We start from the raw sequence: 26,532 nt of genomic DNA on the forward strand, positions 1-26,532 counted from the left end.
TTTTTATATAATAGGATCTTGATAACAAAAAGTTTGAGAACCACTGCTTTATCATGTTATATATAATCCCTTAAACTTTAAAAATTTTTATCAATAATTGATGCTGAATGTTAACTATTATCTTAATAACTTTGAGTTATACAGTTAAAAAAATTACTTTCCTTGCTAATGGGATCAATTTTTATTTTTAGTGTTTTATATTTGCTTTCTATTTCAGGGATAAACCTTACTTCGGCACAATGAATAATTTTTACATCTATTTGCTAGAGACAGTAGAACGCCAACAAATCCCTACTCAAAGGAAATTTACAATCCACAGTGGAAGACATAACTGTACTTAACAAACTGCACCACTGGGCTTCAATGTAGTACTGCCTCGGCATTTTAACTAGGTTCCAAACAAAGAATAAAATCCAGTAAGTGGGTAGTAGTAGCTGGAAGAAAAACACATACCAGCACTGTGTAAACAACTAATGCTTTTTTAAAAAGTTTATATTTTGGGGAAATAGTACGTAGATGACATAGTTGAAATATCCACTATGCGGAGGTGGGAGATAGGAACTAAAAGGCCAAGTGAGAGAGATAGCTGAGGCACAATTTCAAAAGCTGAAGAGCTCTGAAAATCAAGCGAAGGGTTTGAGTATTATTCTATACATACTGGGGAGCCATCAAAAGTTTTTAAACTGGGGAAAGACATGATAAAATATGTCACTATAAGAATATTTAGGTTAAAGATTTGAAAATAGACAAGGAAATTAGGTTACTGAAGTAGTATAGGCTGGAAATGATTGAGTAGTACAAAGACATTAGGAATGAAAAGAAAGAGATAAATAGGTAGAAACTGATAAATAAAAGGAAACAGCTTTGCAGAGAAGTCAAAGTTAGAAAGCTAGGATTTGGTCCTAGTACTCCTCAAGGTATACTTCTATTAGTAATGAAAAACCATTAAGAAGAGTAGTATTTACCCTCTCCAATGTTAGTGATATGAAATTTGAAACAAAATGAGAAAGGCTTTGTAAAAGGAATAATTAGTTTTCAGGAGCTCTTTAAAAGAAAAACTGAAAAACAGTACGTAAGCTGAAAGTACGACACCACAAGGTCAAAATCATGAATGTAAACAACAAAAAGGAGAAAAGAAAAAGTAATGTGTAATTTCTCCACTGGTCAAAGGAATCAAAAGAAATTTGGTGTAACAAATGACCACCAAGAAAAAGAAGAAATACAATGACTCTATAATTAAGAACTTGATCTTATAGTTTTAAAAAGGGTTGAGGTGAAGGAAAGGGTTAACACTAACTACATCTCTTTCCTATGTGGCTATGGTGACAGAGAAGGTCTCCAGAAACAGGGAAAGGGTTTCAGACTGTCATATAAACAATCTATACTAAGACTGGCTGTAATTTTTCCATGTAATCCCCAAAATATTAAAGGTTTTACCAATAGGAATGAATATACTCAGGTAAAATGACACTTTCCAAAGATGATAAAACTTAGTCCACAAAGAATTTTAACATACACTTACAGTGTTGTAAAGTTCTTCCAGTCTAGGAATGGTAAGGAATTTATGCATGCTTACTCCATTTTCAATAAGAAGTTTTACAAATGCAACTCTATCCATTACAAGAGCATCAAGCATAGCTTGTTCCAAGGATCCAACCTAAAACAGTATCAAAATTAATAAAATTATACAAACAGTTCTACATGCAAGTCCTTAGGATTTATACATATTTGTTCCTAAACAGTTTTAAAACAAAATTAAAAAGATGCAAAGTAATAAAAGGCTAGGACTTAAGGTATATAGGGAATAGATAAAAAGACCTCACTAGCATTCCCTAAAAAACATTCTGTAGGACAGCAAGGGTTACGTGGGGGTGAAAACAAGAAAGAATCCACCATCAAGTAAATTTTGGGAAAAATACCTTAGAGCAATGGTTCTCAGTGTTTAAGAAAGGTTTTTTAGAGGGATCATTTCAATAATTGGGGGCCACTATTACATTTAATGGACACAGTCAAAAGATACCAGAAATCATGCAATATGCCAGACAATGTCACTCAAAAAGGAATTGCCTTGTATCTCATACAACTTTCTATTACCCTGTTAGATTCTCACAAATGAAAATCCAGTAATTCTGCTTTACATATAAACACAAAGTATTCTGTCACAAACTTTCCAAAAATACAACTACTACATAAGTCAGAAAAGATTGTACTTAGTTTTCTTTAGAACTTTAACAGAAACCATTCACCGTCAGAGAAAAATCCTATCTCTTAACAGCAATACAACATGTGGCACTGCAGTTTAATATAACACGTGTATCAGTCAGCATTTGTAGTGCTCCCTTGTAAGTTTTTAGAGACACTTTTACAGACTTCAACAGACACTGAATCAAATACTCTAAAATCAGTGAAGACACAAATACAGAAATTTCACTGAGAAGCATTATAAAAGTCATCTTATTAATGTAATAATATTAGTATGTTTAGTATTACTGATATATTAATATTTCAATAATAACTCATTGCTTCTGTATAATTTTAAATATTTTGGTATCATAGGATAAAAAACTTTGTGAAAATCAATACCAGAATCACTGGGTTTGGGCTCCCCTGGTGGCGCAGTGGTTAAGAATCCGCCTGCCAATGCAGGGGACACGGGTTCGAGCCCTGGTCTGGGAAGATCCCACATGCCGTGGAGCAACTAAGCCTGTGCGCCACAACTACTGAGCCTGCACTCTAGAGCCCATGAGCCACAGCTACTGAGCCCGCGTGCCTAGAGCCCATGCTCTGCAACTAGAGAAGCCACCGCAATAAGAAGCCTGCACACAGCAAACGAAGAGTAGCCCCCACTCCCCGCAACTAGAGAAAGCCTGCGTGCAGCAACAAACACCCAATGCAGCCAAAATTAAATAAACTAAATAAATTTTTTAAAAATCATTGAGTTTTTTCACCTCTTGTTTTTAAATCTTTATTGTCTTCAAAAGTTTACCATACAACTATACAACTTCTCTACAGCAGTTTCTATTACCATTTCTTTACCCAATCTACCCCTGATTTCCATTACTTTGCAAAGGATAGGGTCTCCAAAATCTTTTTAGCATACAGACTAAATGCACGCCTTATGCATGATGGATGATGACCAGACGGCAGATATGTTTTCTGTCATTTTTTTTTTCACCACTCAGTTCTATTTCATAACAAGGAAAATATTTTGGCATTGCACTTAAAAACAAGGCACAACTAACTTATAAGAATGTAATACTTATTCAATTTCTCATATATTAACAGCCTATAATTAATCATGGCATGTTATTCCTATTTTAGTTAAGATTATCTCCGACTTTCTCATATCACATACAAATCTGATTTGTTATTAACTTATTCTAACATTAACAACATTTACTCTATTGCTCAGTTGGTCTTCTCTCCTTTCTTTTCTTATCCTGTACTTGTAAGGGATGTTCTTCTGTTCCCCATGGGTTTTAAGTTACCAACAATAACATTCCTGTATTAGTCTGGTTAATTAAAAAAATCATCACCAAAACCTATGTCAAGGATCTTACCACCTATGTTTCCTTTTAAAAGTTTTATGGTTTCAGGTCTTATGTTCAAGTCTTTAATCCATTTTGAATTAATTTTTGTGTGTGGTATAAGACAGTGGTCAAGTTTCAGTCTTCTGCATGTGGCTGTCCAATCTGCCCAACATCAATAATTGAAAACACTGTCCTTCTCCCATTGTATATTCTTGACTACTCTGTCGTAAATTAATTGACCATATGTGCATGAGTTTATTTCTGGGCTCTCTATTCTGTTCCACTGACCTATTTACCTATTTTTATGCCAATACCATACTGTTTAAATTACCATAGCTTTGTGACACAGTTTGACATCAGGAAGCATAATGCCTCCAGTTTTGTTCTTCTTTCTCAAGATTGTTTTGGCTATTCAGGATCTTTTGTGGTTCCATACAAATTTTAGAATTGCTTGTTTTATTTCTGTGAAAAATGCCATTGGAATTTCGATAGAGATTGCACGGAATCTGTAGATTGCTTTGGGTAGTATAGACATTTGAGCAATACTAATTCTCCCAATCAATGAGCACAAAATATCTTTCCATTTCTCTGTATCTTCTTCAATTTCTTTCATCAACATATTATAGTTTTTAGTTCACAGATCTTTCACCTCCTTGGTTGAATTTATTCCTAGGTAATTTATTCTTTTTGATGCAATTGCAAGTGGGACTGTTTTCTTAATTTCTCTTTCAGATATTTTGTTATTAGTGTATAGAAACACAACAAATTCATGCATATTTATTTTGTATCCTACAACTTTGCTGAACTCATTTATTAGTTCTAACAGTTTTTTGGTGAAGTCTTTAGGGTTTTCTACACATAGTATCATGTCATCAGCAAAGAGTGACAGTTTTATTTCTTCCTTTCCAATTTAGATCCTTTTATTACTTTTTCCTTCCTGTAACTGCTGTGGCTAGGGCTTCCAATACTACGCTGAATAAAAGTAGCAAGAGCGGGCATCCTTGTCTTGCTCCTGTTCTTAGAGGAAAAGCTTTCAACTCTTCACCATTGAATATGATGTTAGCTGTAGGCCTTTATTATGTCATATATGCCTTTATTATGTTGAGGTGCCTTCCCTCTATACCTGCTTCGTTGAGAGTCTTTATCATAAATGGATATAGAATCATGTGAAATGTTTTTTCTGTATCCACTGAGTTGATTATACGATTTTTATCATTGTTTTTCTTAATGTGATATATCACGTTGACTGATTTGCAGATCCCCGGAATAATCCCACTTGATTATGGTATATGGTCCTTTAAAAGTATTGTTGAATTCAGTTTTCTAAATATTCTGAAGATTTTCAAAAGATGTTGTCTGAGGGTATGGATTCCAGTCAGTCTGAATCTGGATGCTGAAATACTCCCCTTAGGGACCCTGATAGGTAACTGCACATTCTCAACTACTGGGAGCTAGTAAAAATACAATACGTTGCTTGAACAAGCAGAAAGGTTTGAGAGAGAACAAAAAGCTGAGTCAAGGTTGATTGACAAGGCTCATCCCCTACACAAGGCTACTTCTTCAAGACTGGAAGAGGTGGTTATTTCATCTACTGTACAGAAACCAAAACACAGTCAAGTAAAATGGAGAAACTGAGAAATATGTTCCAAATGAAAGAACAAGATAAAACCTCAGGGAAAAACCTCAATGAAATGGAGATAAGTAATTTACCTGATAAAGAGTTCAAAGTAATTATTATAATGATGCTCACCAAATTGTGGAAAAGAATGAACACAGTGAGAACTTCAACAAAGAGATGGAAAATCTAAGAAAGTACCAAATAGAAGTCACAGAGCTGAAGAATAAAAAACTGAACTGAAAAATAGACTAATAGGGTTCAAGAGCAGACTAGATGAAGCAGAAGAAAGGATCTGTCAACTTGGAGACAAGGTAGTGTAATTCACCCAGAGTAGCAAAAAGAACTTTTAAAAAAGTTAAGTTAGCTTAAGGAACTTATGGGACAACATCAAATGGACTGATACATTTTAGGCTTCCCAGAAGAAGAGAGAGACAAAGGGGCAGAAATTGTATTTGAAGAAATAATGGCTGAAACTTCCCTAACCTGGGGAAGAAAACAGACATCCAGATACAGGAAGCTCAGAGAGTTTCAAATGAACCTATAGAGACCCACACCAAGACACATAATTGAAATGCCAAAAGTTAAAGACAAGGAAAGAATATTAAAAGCAGCAAGAGAAAAACAACTTGTTACATACAAGGGAACCTCCATAAGACTATCAGCATATTTTTCAGCAGAAACTTTGCAGGCCAGAAGGGAGTGGCATGATATATTCAAAGTACAGAAAGAAAAAACTTCCAACCAAGAATACTCTACCTGGCAAAAATTCTTATTCTGAATTGAAAGAGAGAAAGACTTTTCCAAACTAGCAAAAGCTAAAGAGGTTGATTACCACTAAACCAGCCTTTCAAGAAATGTTAAAGGAGCTTCTTTTAAGCTGAAAAGAAAGGGTGGTAATTAGTAACAAGAAAACACATGAAAGAAATCTCACTGAAAAGGTAAATATATAGTAAAAATAGTAGATTAATCACTTATGAAGTTAGAATAAAGGTTGAAAGACAAAAGTAGTAAAAAGAGCCATGATTACAATAATTAGTTAAAGGATACTCAAGGTAAAAAGATGTAAACTGTGACATGAAAAACAGAAAAGAGGAAAATAAAAATGTTGAGATTTAGAATGGGATCAAACAAATAGTTATCAACATAAAATAGACATTACAGATACAAGTTATTATATGTAACCCTCATAGTAAACACAAAGCAAAAACCTATACACAAAAGACAAATACACAAAAGACAAAGAGAAAAAAATATAAGCATATCACTAAAGTCATCAAATCATAAAAGAAGAGAGCAAGAGAGAGAGAAAAAAGGAACAGAATGGAACTACAAAAACAGTCAGAAAACAATTAACAAAATATCAGTGAGTACATACTTATAATAATTATTTTAAATGCAAATGGACTAAGTTCAACAATTCAAACACACAGAGTAGCTGAATGGATAAAAACACAAGACCTATCTATACGCTGCCTATAAGACACTCACTTTAGATGTAAAGACACACATATAGACTGAAAGTGAAGAAATGGAAAAGGATATTCCATGCAAATGGAAACCAAAAGGAAGCTTACTTATATCAGACAAAATAAACTTTAAAAAAAAGACTGTAATAAGAAACAAAGATGGATGGCATATAATGATAAAGGGGTCAATTCAACAAGAAGATACAATATATGTAAATATTTATGTACCCATCATAGGATCATATAAATACATAAAATAAATATTATCAGTCTTAAAGGGAGAAACAGACAGCAATACAAAATAATAGAGGACTTTAATACCCACTTACATCAGTGGAGAGATCATCCAGACAGAAAATCAGTAAGAAAACATCAGCCTTAAATGACACATTAGACCAATGGACTTAACAGATATACAGAACGTTCCATCCAAAAGCAAGAGAATACACATTCTTCTCAAGTGCACACGGAAAATTTTGCAGGATAGACCATGTTAGACCACAAAACAAGTCCTAATAAATTTAAGAAGAGTGAAATCATGTCAAGCATCTTTTCTGACCACAATGGTATGAAACTAGAAATTACACAAAGAAAACTGGAAAATTCATAAATACATGAAGATCAAACAACATACTACTCAACAACCAATGGGTCAAAGAAGAAATCAAAACAGAAATTAAGAGGGCTTCCCTGGTGGCACAGTGGTTAAGAATCTGCCTGCCAATGCAGGGGACACGTGTTCGAGCCCTGGCCCAGGAAGATCCCACATGCCACAGAGCAACTAAGCCCGTGCACCACAACTACTGAGCCTGCACTCTAGAGCTTGCGTGCCACAACTACTGAGTCCGCGTGCCACAACTACTGAAGCCCACGTGCCTAGAGCCCGTGCTCCGGAACAAGAGAAGCCACTGCAATGAGAAGCCCGCACACCGCAACGAAGAGTAGACCCCGCTCACCGCAACCACAGGAAAGCCCACGCACAGCAACAAAGACCCAACGCAGCCAAATAAATAAATAAATAAAAAGTACCTTGAGAGAAACAAAAATGGAAATATAACACACCAAAATTTGTGGGATGCAGCAAAAGCAGTTCCAACAGGGAAGATCACAGCGATAAATGCCTACCTCAAAAAACAAGAAAAGTCTCAAATAACCTAACTTTACACCTCAAGAAACCACAAAAAGAAGAACAAACGATACTCAAAGTTAGTAGAAGGAAGAAAGTAACGAAAATTAGAACTGATATAAATGAAACAGATTGAAAAGACAACTAGAATGAAACTAGAACTAGTTCTCTGAAAAGATAAAATTGACAAACCCTTAGCTAGACTCAGGAAGAAAAAAAAGAGAGGACTCAAATAAATAAAATCAAAAATGAAACAGATGTTACAACTGATACCACAGAAATACAAAGGATCATTAAGAGGTTAATATGAACAATTACATGCCAACAAATTGGACAGCCTAGAAGAAACAGATAAATTCCTAGAAACATACAACCTATCAAGACCAAATCATGATGAAACAGAAATTCTGAACAGTCTGGTTACTAGTAAGGACCAGACAGCTTCACTGGTGAATTTAACCAAACATTCAAAGAACTAATATCAATCCTTTTCAAACTCTTCCAAACTCATTTTATGAGTCCAGCATTACTCTGATACCAAAACCAGACAAGGACCACAGAAGAAAAGAAAATTACAGGCCAACATTCCTGACAAACACAGATGCAAAGAGCACTATTTCTAAAACTTTTTTCAGTTACAGGATTTTTAAAGATCTATACCCTATAAAAAACACAGTTTTTATCAAGAGGCAAACAGAACTTATTAAATCCTAAATGGATCTGAATGTTGCAGAAATGTTTGGCTACAATAAGTTTGCACTTTTGACTGACAGGTAAATGTCAAGTTAGGTAACAGTTGCAGCAAATACTTTGATATTAACTTAGCTTAATTAAATTATACTGTTTATATAGATTATTTACATACCAGCCACTGCTGTCCATAAACAAATACATGATTTTTGGCAATGTCAACTCTATCCCATGCCAATGTAAGGATGAGCTGGTCAAATGCAGATGCATTAGTGCCTAATCAAATAAAGAAAACAGTCGACAAGTTCAATTAATTTATCTCCATAAAATATGAACACTTATGAATTCCCCTCCTCCCCCTTTAATTACACAGCTGGTGTCAGTCACTATTCAGAGGTAGCCTGCCTCAGAAAGATAAGGTTACCCCAGGGTTGAGGACTTTTATTTTCCAACTATAGAAAAGACACAGCCTCATCCATCGCAAACAATTCAGAATGCTCAAGAATGAATAGAAAAGAAAGATGATCTGTTTCTATCACAGCGATAGTATTGACTATTAATATTATGAAAAATATCCTTACAGGTGTTTTCTGTGCATGTATAAGTTCATACATATACTTTTAATTGTTTATGCAAAAGCAGGTCATACTATACAAAATACTCAGCCTGCTTTATGTATCATATTTAGTTTTCAATAACAGTACATACAGATGTACCTTATATATATATAAATACCTTTTAAAGGTGAACTAAAATTTATTCAACAAATATTCTAACTAGTGGACATTTCACGTTATTTTGAATTTTCTGGTGAGTGTATCTTTGTGCACATATTTAACAGGATGAATCCGTAGAAGCCAAACTGCTGTGTAGAAGGGTATATAAGTTAAAGCTTTGGATACACTGCCAAAATATATTACAGAAAGGTTATACCATCCAGCAGGAGTATACAAATACCCAGTAGGAGGATAAAAAACTTTTTTTTTTTAATTTATGTTTTTTTTTAAATTATAACATCTTTCCATCATTTCCACACTTCCCCCAAGTATTTGTATTCTGCTAAAATCTTTTACTTAAATTTTGACTCATTTTTCCATGAGGTATTCATCTTTTTATTACTAATTTACAACACCTTTTTGTGATCCTTCCACATTCCTGTTCTTAGTTTTCTCATCTATAAAATGAGGAAAATAATAGGAAATCTTCCCCTTAGGGCTGTCACAAGGGTAAACAACATAAACCACTAAAGCACAGTAGCTAGTACACAGAAAGTACACAGCAAATATTAGGTGCTCTCTTTTTATTTTTTATTTTTATGCAATCGCATTTATTGATCTTGCCCTTTATGGTTTCTAGGCTTCCTATTACTTATGATCTCTTATTCTCAGATGATGTAAATATGTTATATTTTATTATAGTATTTTGCAAATGTCTGATCTATTGGCAATTCATTGTAGTCTAATATTTGGGAAATTCTTGTGAATGATAAGATAGTGCCCTCTTGCTCTGCTTCTGCCACCTCACTGCATATTGGACTTTCAGGTACTCGGACAGAACAACATTTTAATTTCTAATTTTTGAAAAGATTTTTCACTACAGTATTGTTTGTCTTATCAGTTAGATGTCTTTGGAAAGATAATAAGAGGAAAACAATTCAACTGCGTGTGCATTAACCCCTTAGTCCTAGAAGATACCATTAGTTTTCTTTCCAAATTTTCCTCCCTAATGAAAATAGCACATTTAAGAATGCTATCCTTAATTTCTATTAACTAATACTCTATTACTTTTAAACACTTATTTTTCAGCCAATTAAAAATGTGACATGTTTGATACATTCTTAACAGGATAATTAAATAGGTCTAATGGCATAAATCCTGGTATGAACTTTTTAAAAAGTTATAAGATTAAAAACAAAAGCAAATTTGTCAAAGAAAGTGAACACTGTGTCTTTTTCAAAGAAAAACTATTGAAAAATTCAGTTCTCAAACATTTAGTCAAATTAAAAAATCCTAACTTATATAAAAACACCATAAATGAAAGACCTAACAAATTTTAAGTCTTACCTTTAAGCAGTGCAGTAAGTATTGCTACATCTATATCTTGATGTTCCTCTGATCCAATGTGGAAAACAGTAATCTATTTAAAGATCAATTCATAATATTATGCCTTTATATTTTATAAGCTAAGACATAAGGCATATAAATCGCAAAGTAACTGCAAACTACTTGGCAGATATAGTTTTTTTGAGTCAGGAATAATTTCATTACAATCAAAACACAGAAAATTAAAGAATTTGTATCATTTACCAAATAAAATTCAAGTAGGAACTTCCCAGGTGGCACAGTGGTTAAGAATCCACCTGCCAATGCAGGGGACATGAGTTTGATTCCTTGTCCAGGAAGATCCCACATGCCGCGGAGCAACTAAGCCTGGGCGCCACAACTATTGAGCCTGCACTCTAGAGCCCGTGTGCCACAATTACTGAGCCCACGTGCCACAACTACTGAAGCCCGCGCGCCTAGAGCCTGTGTTCCGCAACAAGAGAAGCCACTGCAATGAGAAGCCCACACACTGCAACGAAGAGTAGCCCCCACTCGCTGCAACTAGAAAAAGCCCACGTGCAGCAACGAAGACCCAACGCAGCTAAAAATAAATAATAAATTTTAAAAAAATAAAATTCAAGTATATTCAAAATGTTTGGTTTCATATTATATTAATTTTTTATATATTTTATGTCCATTACTAGAATAAACAATTTATGAGCTAAGGCTATAGATTACTAATCTGAGTAAATCCTGCTGTTTCTTCTGCAGAGTGGACACTTACTCAGTTCAAGTAAATATATGTGTTCTTGAATGAGAAGTGTTTTGTTGAATCCTTTTACTGGAAATTTATTTAAAATTATTTGAAACATAATACCATTAGAGAGAGGTTTTCATTTAATAACCTTTTCATAAAATAAAAGTCTATTGTTATAACCCCAATACGAATTTTTCAACTAACTTCATTTCACAGTATACAAAAAGGAAATGCATGAAAGAAAACAGCAGATCAAACCATGTTATCATCCACCTACTTAGAGAACTGTTAAAATTTTTTGTCTCTGTAAACTTAAGCCCATGTCTAGATGACTGAAATTAAGCAACACTGGTCTCTATTTTTTTTTATTGGAGTATAATTGCTTTACAATATTGTGTTAGTTTATACTGTACAGCAAAGTGAAACAGCTATACGTATACATATATCCCCTCTCTTTTGGGATTTCCTTCTCATTTAGGTCACCACAGAGCACTGAGTAGAGCTCCCTGTGCTATACTATACAGCAGGTTCTCATTAGTTATCTGTTTTACACATAGCATCAATAGTGAAGCAGCACTGATCTTTAATTTGAGCACTCACTCAGAGGAAAATAGGGTTTTTTCCTCCAAATATATTTTAGAGAAGCCAATAATAACTCTTTAGAGTTCTTCCTTGATCCTGAACATAATCTACTGAGGCTTAGTTATGAAACTTTTCCAAAAATAGAAGTGTAATACATGTCTCCACACCATATAAAAACTATATTCTAGGGGCTTCCCTGGTGGCACAGTGGTTGAGAATCCGCCTGCAAATGCAGGGGACACGGGTTCAATCCCTGGTCCGGGAGGATCCCACATGCTGCAGAGCAACTAAGCCCATGCGCCACAACTATTGAGCCTGTGCTCTAGAGCCCATGAGCCACAACTACTGAGCCCACGTGCCACAACTACGGAAGCCCGTGCACCTAGAGCCCCTGCTCCACAACAAGAGAAGCCACCACAATGAGAAGCCCGCACACCACAACGAAGAGCAGCCCCCGCTCACAGCAACTAGAGAGAGCCCGCGCGCAGCAACAGAGACCCAACCCAGCCAAAGTAAATAAATAAATAAAATAAATTAATTAAAAAAAAAACCTATAATCCTTCTATGCTATCTCTTAGCTTGAACAAAATTATAAATGACATCTTTACATGGTTAGAAAAGATTTTAAAATTTTAAATCCAAAGTTTTTAAAAAAGTATTTCTCCAATTGGGAATTCTCTGGAGGTCCAGTGGTTAGGACTCCATGCTTTCACTGCAGAGGGCCTGGGTTCAATCCCTGGTTAGGGAACTAAGATACCATAAGCCATGGGGAGCAGCCAAAAATTAATTAATTAATTAAAAAGCATTTATCCAGGGCTTCCCTGGTGGCACAGCGGCTGAGAGTCCGCCTGCCGATGCAGGGGACGCGGGTTCGTGCCCCGGTCTGGGAAGATTCCACATGCTGCGGAGCGGCTGGGCCTGTGAGCCATGGCAGCTGAGCCTGCGCGTCCGGAGCCTGTGCTTCACAACGGGGGAGGCCGCGGCAGTGGGAGGCCCGTGTACCACAAAAAATTAAAAAAATAAATAAAAATTAAGAAAATAAAAAAGCATTTATCCAATTTAGAATGTATTTGAATGAAATAAAAAGGCTTATTCTAGGCCTCCCAGGTGGCGCAGTGGTTAAGAATCCACCTACCAATGCACGGGGACACAGGTTCAAGTCCTGGTCCGGGAATATCCCACATGCTGCAGAGCAACTAAGCCTGTGCGCCACAACTACTGAGCCTGTGCTCTAGGGCCCGTGTGCCACAACTACTGAGCCCACGTGCCACAGCTACTGAAGCCCATGTGCGTAGAGCCCGTGCTCCGCAACAAGAGAAGCCACCACATGAGAAGCCCACTCACCACAACAAAGAGTAGCCTCCACTCGCTGCAGCTAGAGAAAGCCCGCGCACAGCAATGGAGACCCAATGCAGCCAAAATAAATTTATATTAAAAAAAAAAAAGGCTTATTCTGTGAAATGTACTTACGAGCTCCTTTCTTTTCATACATTCCATCAGTGTTTGAAATAAATGAACTGCTTCACTCTGGCCAAAGTTAAATGTTTTTTTGATGGTTGAAATAATATCAGGCTCTGCTGCATCATGAAGATTCCTAAAGTAAGAGGAAACATAACTCAATCCACTGATTTCAAATTCCATTATTTGCAGAATCTAATATCAAGTCCTAGTGGATCCAGGCAAGACATTTAAAGATACTGTATTAATATTAAATACTTGACCCTGAGTGAAATTTTCTCCTTCATTTTAGACTCCTACTATAAGTCATAAGGGTGGAAAATGGAATGGAGTGATTTTTCTCTTTGAATTATTTCTAATTTTTTTTATAAGGCATGTGTTAATGTTATCAGTTATACAGTATCTTATCATGTAAGATATTGTATAAAGATAATTTTAAGATAATATGGTGTAAAAAGCAGTATTTTAACAAAATGTGTTAAATATCAGCACATTTGCGCTTTTATTTCTTTTTCTCAATACGGAATATATTTACATGCTCAAAAATATAGTATAAAATATAAAACTGTGAAAATTCATAGTGAAAGTGTCTTTCCCACTGTCTTCCATCAGCCATTGCAACTCAACTGCTTTCAAGAAACACTATTACTTTGTATAATGTTTGAGGATCTCTTTCAATACATACAATTATCTCCTTGTCTTTTTTCCTTCATAAAAGGTGCCAAAATCTACATGTTACTGTACATTTTCCTTTTTTTACATATATATTTTGGTAATCTTTCCAAATCTAATATACAGATACCTTATGTAACTACAAACTACTCTGTTGTGCAGAGGTACCTTAAGTTATTTATCTAGTCCCCTTGATATAAATGTTCTATTTTGTTCCAATCTTTTACTGTTACAAACCACACTGTATTGAGTAACTTTATATATGTTATTTCACATGTGTGCAAGTACATTTGTAGGAACAATTATCAGAAATGGAACTGTTGCGTCAAAAGATACATGCCTCTGTCTATTTAACAGGTCTTTGAAAACTGTCCACTACAAAGACTTATATTTTAATTCATTCCAATAATGTATCAGACAGGCTATTTCCTCAAGACTTAAGAAGGTATTTTCATATTATTAAAACACTGAAATGAATCTAATATTCTAAAAACCACAGCTTCTTTACATAAAATTATTAAAAATATGTTGTAATCATACACTTACCCTCCTTCTTCTGTCTGTTTATGAATATATGCTAGTAGATCTGCAGCCCTGCCTGTTCCTTCACATACGACGACTGGAACAGGAGGACTTTCCTGAAGGTATTCTAAAACTGTGAGGATAACGTTTGGCCCACCCTCAAATATAAGTGCCACCACAGGAACACCTTGACCAATTCCTTAAAAAAGGTAAAAGATTAATTATGATATTAGGCAAAATTCAGTAATTTAATCTTAGTTTTCACTCAATCAAAAATAAAATGCCAAAATATAATTTCTTATAAGACTGTGTTGACTTAATTTTACGTACTCAACATGATATACAGTCTGATATAAATAAATTAAATACTGAATAAATTACTTTTGCACTGACTTTAAGTCTGTTCTAAATAACAAAATTAGAAAATCCAATATATAATGAGGCACATGCTATAATTTATATATTCACTAAAAAGCAATAATTATTTTGTATATTTCACTAACTTTAACTCGACAAGAAATTAAAACACCAATTTGGTTTTCAGTTTTTTAATACTTTATGAGTTGAACTTCTCATATGTATTTGTCTTTAATCACTTTTAAAATGTCTATTGTTGATTCCAAATGCATTGAGACATTAATATAGAAATTAACAGAATCAGGATTACATAGACAAAACAGATCAAAAAAATCCAAGACCTCTATTAAGAGTAACAAAAAATTTAGTGAATACCAATTTTTGTTTTACAATAACTTGTACTGCAGTGAACGAATCCAAAATATAGGCATTCCCTAGTGGGGTATGAAGGATAATAAGATATTCCCCTAATTTTTAGGAAATGCTATGACTCCATCATAATCTGAAAATACTGTTCTATAAGTTTGTATTTCTATTTCACTTTGTCATAGAGCTCACCTCCTTGGTCTCCTAAAATTATAAAAAATTTTTTTTGGAAATAAAAACCCAGATGTTGAGCCAGAAAGTTTGACCATGGTCAGACAGGAAGACCAGAAGACCAGGGGAAGATGGCGGAAGAGTAAGGTGCAGCGATCACCTTCCTCCCCACAGATACACCAGAAATACATCTACACATGGCACAACTCCTACAGAACACCTACTGAACGCTGGCAGAAGACCTCAAACCTCCCAAAAGGCAAGAAACTCCCCACGTACCTGGGTAGGGCAAAAGAAAAAATAAACAGAGACAAAAGGATAGGGACGGGACCTGCACCAGTGGGAGGGAGCTGTGAAGGAGGAAAGGTTTCCACACACTAGGAAGCCCCTTCGCGGGCGGAGACTGCGGGTGATGGAGGGGGAAAGCTTCAGGGCCACGGAGGAAAGCACAGCAACAGGGGTGCGGAGGGCAAAGTGGGGAGATTCCCGCAAAGGATCAGTGCCGACCGGCACTCACCAGCCCGAGAGGCTTGTCTGCTCAACGGCCAGGGCGGGTGGGGCTGGGAGCTGAGGCTCAGGCTTCAGTCGGAGCACAGGGAGAGGACTGGAGCTGGCGGCTAGAACACAGCCTGCAGGGGGTTAGTGCACCACGGCTAGCCGGGAGGGAGTCCGGGGAAAAGTCTGGACCTGCCGAAGAGGCAAGAGACTTTTTCTTCCCTCTTTGTTTCCTGGTGCGCAAGGACAGGGGATTAAGAGCGCTGCTTAAAGGAGCTCCAGAGAACGGGCACGAGCCGCAGCTAACAGCGCGGACCCCAGAGACTGGCAAGAGATGCTAAGGCTGCTGCTGCCGCCACCTAGAAGGCTGTGTGTGCGAGCACAGGTCACTAACCACACACCCCCTTCCAGGGAGCCTGTGCAGCGCACCACTGCCAGGGTCCCAGGATCCAGGGACAACTTCCCCGGGAGAACGCACAGTGCACCTCAGTCTAGTGAAACGTAACGCCGGCCTCTGCCACAAGCTACCCCCCCCACCCCCGCACTCCGTGCCCCTCCCCCCACCCCCCCCACCCCCGGGCTGAGTGAGCCAAACTCCCTGAAGCAGCTGCTCTTTTAACCCCGTCCTGTCTGAGCGAAGAACAGACCTACACGCAGAGGCGGGGCCAAATCCAAAGCAGAGCCCCGGGAGCTGTGAGAACAAAGAAGAGAAAGGGAAATCTCTCCCAGAAGCCTCAGAAGCAGTGGATTAAAGCTCCACAATCAACGTGACGTACCCTGCATCTATGGAATACATGAATAGACAACGAATCATCCCAAATTGAGGAGGTGGACTTTGAGAGCAAGATTTATGATTTTTTCCCCTTTTCCACTTTTTGTCAGTGTGTATGTGTATGCTTCTGTGTGAGACTTTGTCTGTATAGCTTTGCTTCCATCATTTGTCCTAGGGTTCTATCCGTCCGTTTTTTTTCTTCTTTAATTTTTTCTTAATATTTTTTGTTTTAATAACTTTATTATATTTTATCTTACTTTATCTTCTTTCGTTCTTTTCTCCTTCCTTCCCTCGATCCCTCCTTCCTTCCTTCTTCCCTCCCTTCTTTCCTTCCTTCCTTCCTTCCTTTCTTTTCTTTCTTTCTTTCTTTCTTCTAATTCTTTCTTTCCACTTTTTCCCCCTTTTATTCTGAGCCATGTGGATGAAAGGCTCTGGATGAAAGGCTCTTGGTGCTGCAGCCAGGAGTCAGTGCTGTGCCTCTGAGGTGGGAGAGCCAACTTCAAGACACTGGTCAACAAGAGACCTCCCAGCTACACATAATATCAAACGGCGAAAATCTCCCAAAGATCTCCATCTCAACACCAACACCCAGCTTCACTCAATGACCAGCAATCTACAGTGCGGGACACCCTATGACAAACAACTAGCAAGACAGGAACACAACCCCACCCATTAGCAGAGAGGCTACCTAAAATCATAATAAGTCCACAGACACACCAAAACACACCACCAGACATGGACCTGCCCACCAGAAAGACAAGACCAGCCTCACCCACCAGAACACAGACACTAGTCCCCTCCACAAGGAACCCTACACAAGCCACTGAACCAACCCTAGCCACTGGGGACAGACACCAAAAACAACGGGAACTACGAACCTGCAGCCTACAAAAAGGAGACCCCAAACACAGTAAGATAAGCAAAAGGAGAAGACAGAAAAACACACCACAGATGAAGGGACAAGATAAAAACCCACCAGACCTAACAAATGAAGAGGAAATAGGCAGTCTACCTGAAAAAGCATTCAGAATAATGATAGTAAAGATGATCCAAAATCTTGGAAATAGACAAAATGCAAGAAACATTTAACAAGGACCTAGAAGAACTAAAGATGAAACAAACAGCAATGAACAACACAGTAAATGAAATGAAAAATACTCTAGATGGGATCAATAGCAGAATAACTGAGGCAGAAGAACGGATAAGTGACCTGGAAAATAAAATAGTGGAAGTAACTAGTGCAGAGCAGAATAAAGAAAAAAGAATGAAAAGAATTGAGCACAATCTCAGAACCTCTGGGACAACATTAAACGCACCAACATTCAAATTATAGGGGTCCCAGAAGAAGAAGAGAAAAAGAAAGGGACTGAGAAAATATTTGAAGAGATTATAGCTGAAAACTTCCGAAACATGGGAAAGGAAATAGTTAATCAAGTCCAGGAAGCACAGAGAGTCCCATACAGGATAAATCCAAGGAGAAACACGCCAAGACACATATTAATCAAACTGTCAAAAATAAACACAAAGAAAACATATTAAAAGCAGCAAGGGAAAAACAACAAATAACACACAAGGGAATCCCCATAAGGTTAACAGCTGATCTTTCAGCAGAAACTCTGCAAGCCAGAAGGGAGTGGCAGGACATATTTAAAGTGATGAAGGAGAAAAACCTGCAACCAAGAATACTCTACTCAGCAAGGATCTCATTCAGATTTGATGGAGAAATTAAAACCTTTACAGACAAGCAAAAGCTGAGAGAGTTCAGCACCACCAAACCAGCTTTACAACAAATGCTAAAGGAACTTCTCTAGGCAAGAAACACAAGAGAAGGAAAAGACCTACAATAACGAACCCAAAACAATTAAGAAAATGGGAATAGGAACATACATATCGATAATTACCTTAAATGTAAATGGACTAAATGCTCCCACCAAAAGACACAGATTGGCTGAATGGATACAAATACAAGACCCATCTACATGCTGTCTACAAGAGACCCACTTCAGACCTAGAGACACATACAGACTGAAAGTAAGAGGATGGAAAAAGATATTCCATGCAAATGGAAACCAAAAGAAAGCTGGAGTAGCAATTCCCATATCAGACCAAATAGACTTTAAAATAAAGACTATCAGAAGAGACAAAGAAGGACACTACATAATGATCAAGGGATCGATCCAAGAAGAAGGTATAACAATTGTAAATATTTATGCACCCAACATACGAGCACCTCAATACATAAGGCAAATACTAACAGCCATAAAAGGGGAAATCGACAGTAACACATTCATAGTAGGGAACTTTAACACCCCACTTTCACCAATGCACAGATCATCCAAAATGAAAATAAATAAGGAAACACATTCTTTAAATGATACATTAAACACAATGGACTTAATTGATATTTATAGGACATTCTATCCAAAAACAACAGAATACACTTTTTCTCAAGTGCTCATGGAACACTCTCCAGGATAGATCATATCTTGGGTCAAAAATCAAGCCTTGGTAAATTTAAGAACATTGAAATTGTATCAAGTATCTTTTCCGACCACAACGCTATGAGACTAGTTATCAATTCCAGGAAAAGATCTGTAAAATATACAAACACATGGAGGCTAAACAATACACTACTTAATAACGAAGTGATCACTGAAGAAATCAAAGAGAAATTTAAAATACCTAGAAACAAATGACAATGGAGACATGACAACCCAAAATCTATGGGATGCAGCAAAAGCAGTTCTAAGAGGGAAGTTTATAGCAATACAATCCTACCTTAAGAAACAGGAAACATCTCGAATAAACAACCTAACCTTGCACCTAAAGCAATCAGAGAAAGAAGAACAAGAACACCCAAAGTTAGCAGATGGAAAGAAATCATAAAGATCAGAGCAGAAATAAATGAAAAAGAAATGAAGGAAATGATAGCAAAGATCAATAAAACTAAAAGCTGGTTCATTGAGAAGATAAAAAAAATTCATAAACCATTAGCCAGACTCATCAAGAAAAAAAGGGAGAAGACTCAAATCAATAGAATTAGAAATGAAAAAGGAGAAGTAACAACTGACACTGCAGAAATACAAAAGATGATGAGAGATTACTACAAGCAACTCTATGCCAATAAAATGGACAGTCTGGAAGAAATGGACAAATTCTTAGAAATGCACAACCTGCCAAGACTGAATCAGGAAGAAATAGAAAATATGAACAGACCAATCACAAGCACTGAAATTGAAACTGTGATTAAAAATCTTCCAACAAACAAAAGCCCAGGACCAGATGGCTTCACAGGCGAATTCTATCAAACATTTAGAGAAGAGCTAACAGCTATCCTTCTCAAACTCTTCCAAAATATAGCAGAGGGAGGAACACTCCCAAACTCATTCTCCGAGGCCACCATCACCCTGATACCAAAGGCAGACAAAGATGTCACAAAGAAAGAAAACTACAGGCCAATATCACTGATGAACATAGATGTAAAAATCCTCAACAAAATACTAGCAAACAGAATCCAACAGCACGTTAAAAGGATCATACATCATGATCGAGTGGGGTTTATTCCAGGAATGCGAGGATTCTTCAATATACGCAAATCAATCAACGTGATACACACCATCTTAACAAATTGAAGGAGAAAAACCATATGATCATCTCAATAGATGCAGAGAAAGCCTTTGACAAAATTCAACACCCATTTATGATAAAAACCCTGCAGAAAGTAGGCATAGAGGGAACTTTCCTCCACATAATAAAGGCCATATATGACAAACCCACAGCCAACATAATCCTCAATGGTGAAAAACTGAAACCATTTCCACTAAGATCAGGAACAAGACAAGGTTGCCCACTCTCACTGCTCTTATTCAACATAGTTTTGGAAGTTTTAGCCACAGCAATCAGAGAAGAAAAGGAAATAAAAAGAATCCAAATCAGAGAAGAAGAAGTAAAGCTGTCACTGTTTGCAGATGACAGGACACTATACATAGAGAATCCTAAAGATGCTACCAGAAAACTACTAGAGCTAATCAATGAATTTGGTAAAGTAGTAGGATACAAAATTAATGCACAGAAATCTCTTGCATTCCTATACACTAATGATGAAAAATCTGAAAGTGAAATCAAGAAATCACTCACATTTACCATTGCAACAGAAAGAATAAAATATCTAGGAATAAACCTACCTAAGGAGACAAAAGACCTGTATGCAGAAAATTATAAGACACCGATGAAAGAAATTAAACATGATACAAATAGACGGACAGATATACTATGTTCTTGGATTGGAAGAATCAACATTGTGAAAATGACTCTAGTACCCAAAGCAATCTACAGATTCAATGCAATCCCTATCAAACTACCACTGGCATTTTTCACAGAACTAGAACAAAAAATTTCATAATTTGTATGGAAACACAAAAGACCCCGAATAGCCAAAGCAATCTTGAGAATGAAAAACGGAGCTGGAGGAATCAGGCTCCCTGACTTCAGACTATACTACAAAGCTACAGTAATCAAGACGGTACGGTACTGGCACAAAAACAGAAAGATAGATCAATGGAACAGGATAGAAAGCCCAGAGATAAACCCACACACATATGGTCACCTTATCTTTGATAGAGGAGGCAGGAACGTACAGTGGAGAAGGACAGCCTCTTCAATAAGTGGTGCTGGGAAAGCTGGACAGGTACATGTAAAAGTTTGAGATTAGATCACTCCCTAACACCATACACAAAAATAAGCTCAAAATGGATTAAAGACCTAAAAGTAAGGCCAGAAACTATCAAACTCTTAGAAGAAAACATAGGCAGAACACTCTATGACATAAATCACAGCAAGATCCTTTTTGACCCACCTCCTAGAGAAATGGAAATAAAAACAAAAATAAATGGGACCTATGAAACTTCAAAGCTTTTGCACAGCAAAGGAAACCATAAACAAGACCAAAGGACAACCCTCAGAATGGGAGAAAATATTTGCAAACGAAGCAAATGACAAAGGACTAATCTCCAAAATTTATAAGCAGCTCATGCAGCTCAATAACAAAAAAACAAACAACCCAATCCAAAAATGGGCAGAAGACCTAAATAGACATTTCTCCAAAGAAGATATACAGACTGCCAGCCAATAAACACATGAAAGAATGCTCAACATCATTAATCATTAGAGAAATGCAAATCAAAACTACAATGAGATATCATCTCACACCAGTCAGAATGGCCATCATCAAAAAATTTAGAAACAATAAATGCTGGAGAGGGTGTGGAGAAAAGGGAACACTCTTGCACTGCTGGTGGGAATGTCAACTGGTACAGCCACTATGGAGAGCAGTATGGAGGTTCCTTAAAAAACTACAAATAGAACTACCATATGCCCCAGCAATCCCACTACTGGGCATATACCCTGAGAAAACCATAATTCAAAAAGAGTCATGTACCAAAATGTTCACTGCAGCTCTATTTACAATAGCCAGGAGATGGAAACAACCTAAGTGCCCATCATTGGATGAATGGATAAAGAAGATGTGGCACATATATACAATGGATTATTACTCAGCCATAAAAAGAAACGAAATTGAGCTATTTGTAATGAGGTGGATAGACCTAGAGTGTGTCATACAGAGTGAAGTAAGTCAGAAAGAGAAAGACAAATACCGTATGCTAACACATATATATGGAATTTAAGGGGAAAAAAATGTCATGAAGGACCTAGGGGTAAGACAGGAATAAAGACACAGAGCTACTAGAGAATGGACTTGAGGATATGGGGAGGGGGAAGGGTAATCTGTGACAAAGCGAGAGAGAGGCATGGACATATATACACTACCAAACGTAAGGTAGATAGCTGGTGGGGGGCAGCCGCATGGCACAGGGGGATCAGCTCGGTGCTTTGTGACCACCTGGAGGGGTGGGATGGGGAGGGTGGGAGAGAGGGAGACGCAAGAGGGAAGAGATTTGGGAACATATGTATATGTATGGCTGATTCACTTTGTTATAAAGCAGAAACTAACACACCATTGTAAAGCAATTATACTCCAATAAAGATGTAAAAAAAAAAAAAAAAGAAAGGAAGACCAGTGTCAAAAATACCAACTTTTAAGACATTATCTACCAAAGAGTGATACCTACTCGTGTTATCAACTTTAAGCAAGGTGATTCTTACTTCACAATAAAGTATATTTTTCCTCTTCAATCTTGAATTTCAAAGTCGGGTATTGGAATATGTCATACATTAAGAATATTTCTGAATTCCTTGAGCTGCAGTGGGATTACAATAGCAACAAAGCTTCCAATGAACCTCTGTGGCTTTGGCTTTGTTATCTGAGTACCCTATTTAATCTCAGACTTCCTTTCCTAGATCTTATTTTGTGTAAGGTCAGTCATTCATGATTGTTTTGTATGTTATCCTGCTACATAAGGAAATGAACACTTAAAGAACAGTCTACCTTTTTTAGAATGCTGCTGGCAATTAATACAGCCCAGGATAATTTCAACAACAAAAAATTTATAAATTCCCTTACTAGCATGAATTCTTTGCTGATTAATAGTTTTTTCAAGTTCTCTTCTCAGTCTGACTTCTGCCCCATACTTTCCAACAGTGCCATCATCCACCAATATGAAATGAGAATGTAGATTATTCAGAACATTCAATTTGCTCAGAGGGTTCAATAATGTTTGGTAAGGAGCAACCACCTAAACAATAGCAAACATTGAGAGTTAGTGGGCAGGATTAAATTTAATATAAAGTAAAAACAAATTTTGAAATAATCTGTAAAGGCAAGTAGGAGGTAAGATTCTATTTATGCATAGCAACAAATAGAAAATGTAAAAGAATATATCAAAAAGCATGAGCTTTTAAGCAGCTGAAGATTATTCAATAATGGGTTGAACCACAGTATTGTATTTCGGCTATCATTGCAGAATATACCATATTTCATCATCCCATGCAAAGGAAACAGCAGCAAACAAGCAAATAAACAAACAATGTGAAGAAACTATTAAGTTATTACTGAATAAAGTGAAATATATAAAGGACACTGAATAAAAGCAATCAAATGTCATAGTTATTTTTCCAGTCATAAGTAGAATCTTTAAAATTGATGTTAGAAATTTAATTGCACTTGAAAGTGATCATTATAATTCAGTAATTCCTTTTTAATAATCTCTTGAAAGATATCTATAAGCAATTCATATGTCTTTAACCTACTTGAATAAAACACCGGTATTTGATTACTACTCTTACAGACAATACAATTAATTCTTAATAGAATGTCACCATTAAAAATTTAATTACAAAGACTGGCATGACATGGAAACGGTGTGAAATAGTTATACAAAAGAAGGCAGAAACAATGTATTAACACTACTTTTTGTATCTATGAATGCATTTCGAAACGGTCGTGGTATGATCATGAATATTTTAGGTTGACTTCGCATTATTCTTGCTCTAATTTTGTTTATACCTAAGTTTAAATGTAAGAAAATTTAAAAAGCACTCTTACATCTCTCCCAACAAGATCATTTCTGTTTTCAATCACTCCCCACGGAGCTATTCCGATAGTGCAAATCTTTCGAGATGATCTGGAAGTATGTTCTTTAAGGGCATCACCAACATGTTTTGCCACACCTGTTCATACAAAATTTAATTCATTTTATTTGGAAGTCTTTACAGTGTTCAGAAGAATCCTTTGCTCAATAACATTACAATTGGTGGTATTTTTCTTTACATACACTAGATAAAAGGCAACAAGGTCCAAAAGACAAACTTACAAAAGAAAATATAAGGACAAAAAAGAAAAAAAAAACCCACAATGTCAAATCACTACAACTGCCTGAAACACACGTAAAACTAACTTTTACCATGTTGTTAGGCCTAGTCTCCTCTCTTAGATTCCTCATGTTAACTGTAGTTTTTGTTACTGCTCTAAACATCATCTTAAAAAAAAGAAGAGTATGGCTCAGGACTATAAGCAAAGCACACATGCTCACAAAAAACTACAAAAGTTTTCCAACTGAGTCAAAACTGGGAGGAAAGTAGAAAAGATAATTCAAAAGAGCACACAACTTCTCATTATCACTTGTTATGGACTGAACTGTAACCTCTCCAAAATTCCTATGTTGCAATCCTAATCCCAGTACCTCAGAATGTGACTGTATTTGGAAATAGGTTCTTTAGGTTATCATGTGAAAATGAGGCTGTTAGGGTGGGCCCTAATCCAATCTGACTGGTGTCTTTATAAGAAGGGGAAATTTGGACACAAAAAGAGACACCAGGGATGCACATGCACAGGGGGAAGGCCACAGGAGGACACAGGGAGAAGAGAGCCATCTGAAAGTCAAGGAGATGCCTCAGGAGGAACCAAACCTGCTAACATCTTGATCTTGGGTCTCCAGAAATGTGAGAAAATAAATTTCTTTTGTTTAAGCCACCAAGTCTGTGGTATTTTATTACAGCAGCCCTAGCAAACCAGTGCATCACTCGATTTGATTTTTATAATGCATTAGATCTCATTCCTAACATGGATTATGGAAACAGCACCTTCACTGTTCTTCCAAGTGATGCCTTGCCTGTTTACAGTCTATTTTTAAACCATCATTCAAGTGATCTTTGCTCTTGTCAACTCTCTGTTTAAAATCTCCCCTTCTCATTCGATTAAAAGTCATAGTGCTTATGATGGCCTACAAGGCCTTATATGATGATCTGTCTCTTGCCCATGCTATTCACCACCCCACCCCACGCCAGGCCTACCACCACCACCACTCACCCATGACTTTCTGATTTCATCATTTGGCACTCCTTGCTCATTCCAGTCAAGCTACACTGGACCTTTCTTACTATTCTTCCAACACTTGCCACTTCTCCTTTAAATGCTCTGCCCCACATTATTCTTATCTTGCTCACTTCATTTCCTTACATCTCTACTCAAATGTCACCTTATCAATGAAGTCCCCTCGACCATCCCTCACTATCCCTCCTCTGTATTTCATGTGTCTCCAAAGCACTTATCATCTAATTTATTATACACTATTTAGTTATGTTTGTTGTTTGCATCTTCCCCACTAGAATATAAGTTCCACGAAGGTAAATATTTTATTTTGTGGAATGATATATTTTCAGCAGCCAGAAGAGTGCCTGACACACAATGAGGTTCAAAACACAGTTGCTGATAACAAATTAGATTTTTCCAAGCTAATTTAAATAATAACTATGTTTTACTTTGGATATTAAAATTAATTTGCCTTCAATATATCCAACCTGTCTATCTGACAGGGAAGACTTAGAATGAAAGATTATAGTACATTAAAAATTAATTTGAAAAGCTATTTCTTACCCGTGTCTAGGCAATGAATTGCCATTCTTCTCTCAATTTACCAGTAGTCACAGAGAGACAAGAACAACACTTCACTTTACAGTAGGGAGTCAACAAACTTTCTTATAAAGGACCAAATTGTAAATATTTTAGGCTTTGCAGGGCATACAGTCTTTGTCAGACCACTCAGCTCTGCTTTTGTAGCACAAAAGTATGATACAAATGAGTGTGGCTGCATTCCAAAAAACCTTTATTTACAAAAATAAGGAGTAGGCTGGATTTGGTGTATGGAGCCACAGTTTGCAAACCCCTGCTCTAAAGCATATTATTCTTGGGGATTCCCTGGCGGTCCAGTGGTTAGGACTTGGTGCTTTCACGGAGGGACGGGAGTCCCGGATTCAATCCCTGGTCCGGGAACTAAGATCCCACAAGCCGCACAGCATGGCCAGAAATAAATAAATAAATAAAGTCTTAATTAAAAAAAAGTGAATGATAAAGCATATTATTCTTTTAAAAGAATAAATGAAAACCAAATACTTTTTCAGTTAGCATTTATACTTAGGAAGTAGATTATTTAACAGAAGAATTGAATATATAT

The 26,532-nt window shown here is 36.7% G+C and overlaps 1 protein-coding gene across 3 annotated transcripts in view; it reads right to left on the bottom strand.

The window, feature by feature from the left end:
- Positions 1-26,532, bottom strand: part of TRPM7 (transient receptor potential cation channel subfamily M member 7) — a 143,271-nt gene that overhangs the window by 82,135 nt on the left and 34,604 nt on the right. For all 3 annotated transcript variants that reach the window (XM_082840927.1, XM_082840926.1, XM_082840925.1), the window contains exons 6-12: positions 24,126-24,250; positions 23,145-23,316; positions 14,488-14,662; positions 13,282-13,405; positions 10,494-10,566; positions 8,606-8,706; positions 1,523-1,657 (exon numbers count right to left, since the gene is read on the bottom strand). In XM_082840927.1, coding sequence (XP_082697053.1) covers positions 1,523-1,657; positions 8,606-8,706; positions 10,494-10,566; positions 13,282-13,405; positions 14,488-14,662; positions 23,145-23,316; positions 24,126-24,250 — 905 coding nt within the window. The remainder of the gene's footprint in view (positions 1-1,522; positions 1,658-8,605; positions 8,707-10,493; positions 10,567-13,281; positions 13,406-14,487; positions 14,663-23,144; positions 23,317-24,125; positions 24,251-26,532) is intronic.

The sequence above is a fragment of the Leucopleurus acutus genome (assembly GCF_964270905.1).
Source record: "Leucopleurus acutus genome assembly, chromosome: 1".
Lineage (NCBI taxonomy): Eukaryota > Metazoa > Chordata > Mammalia > Artiodactyla > Delphinidae > Leucopleurus > Leucopleurus acutus.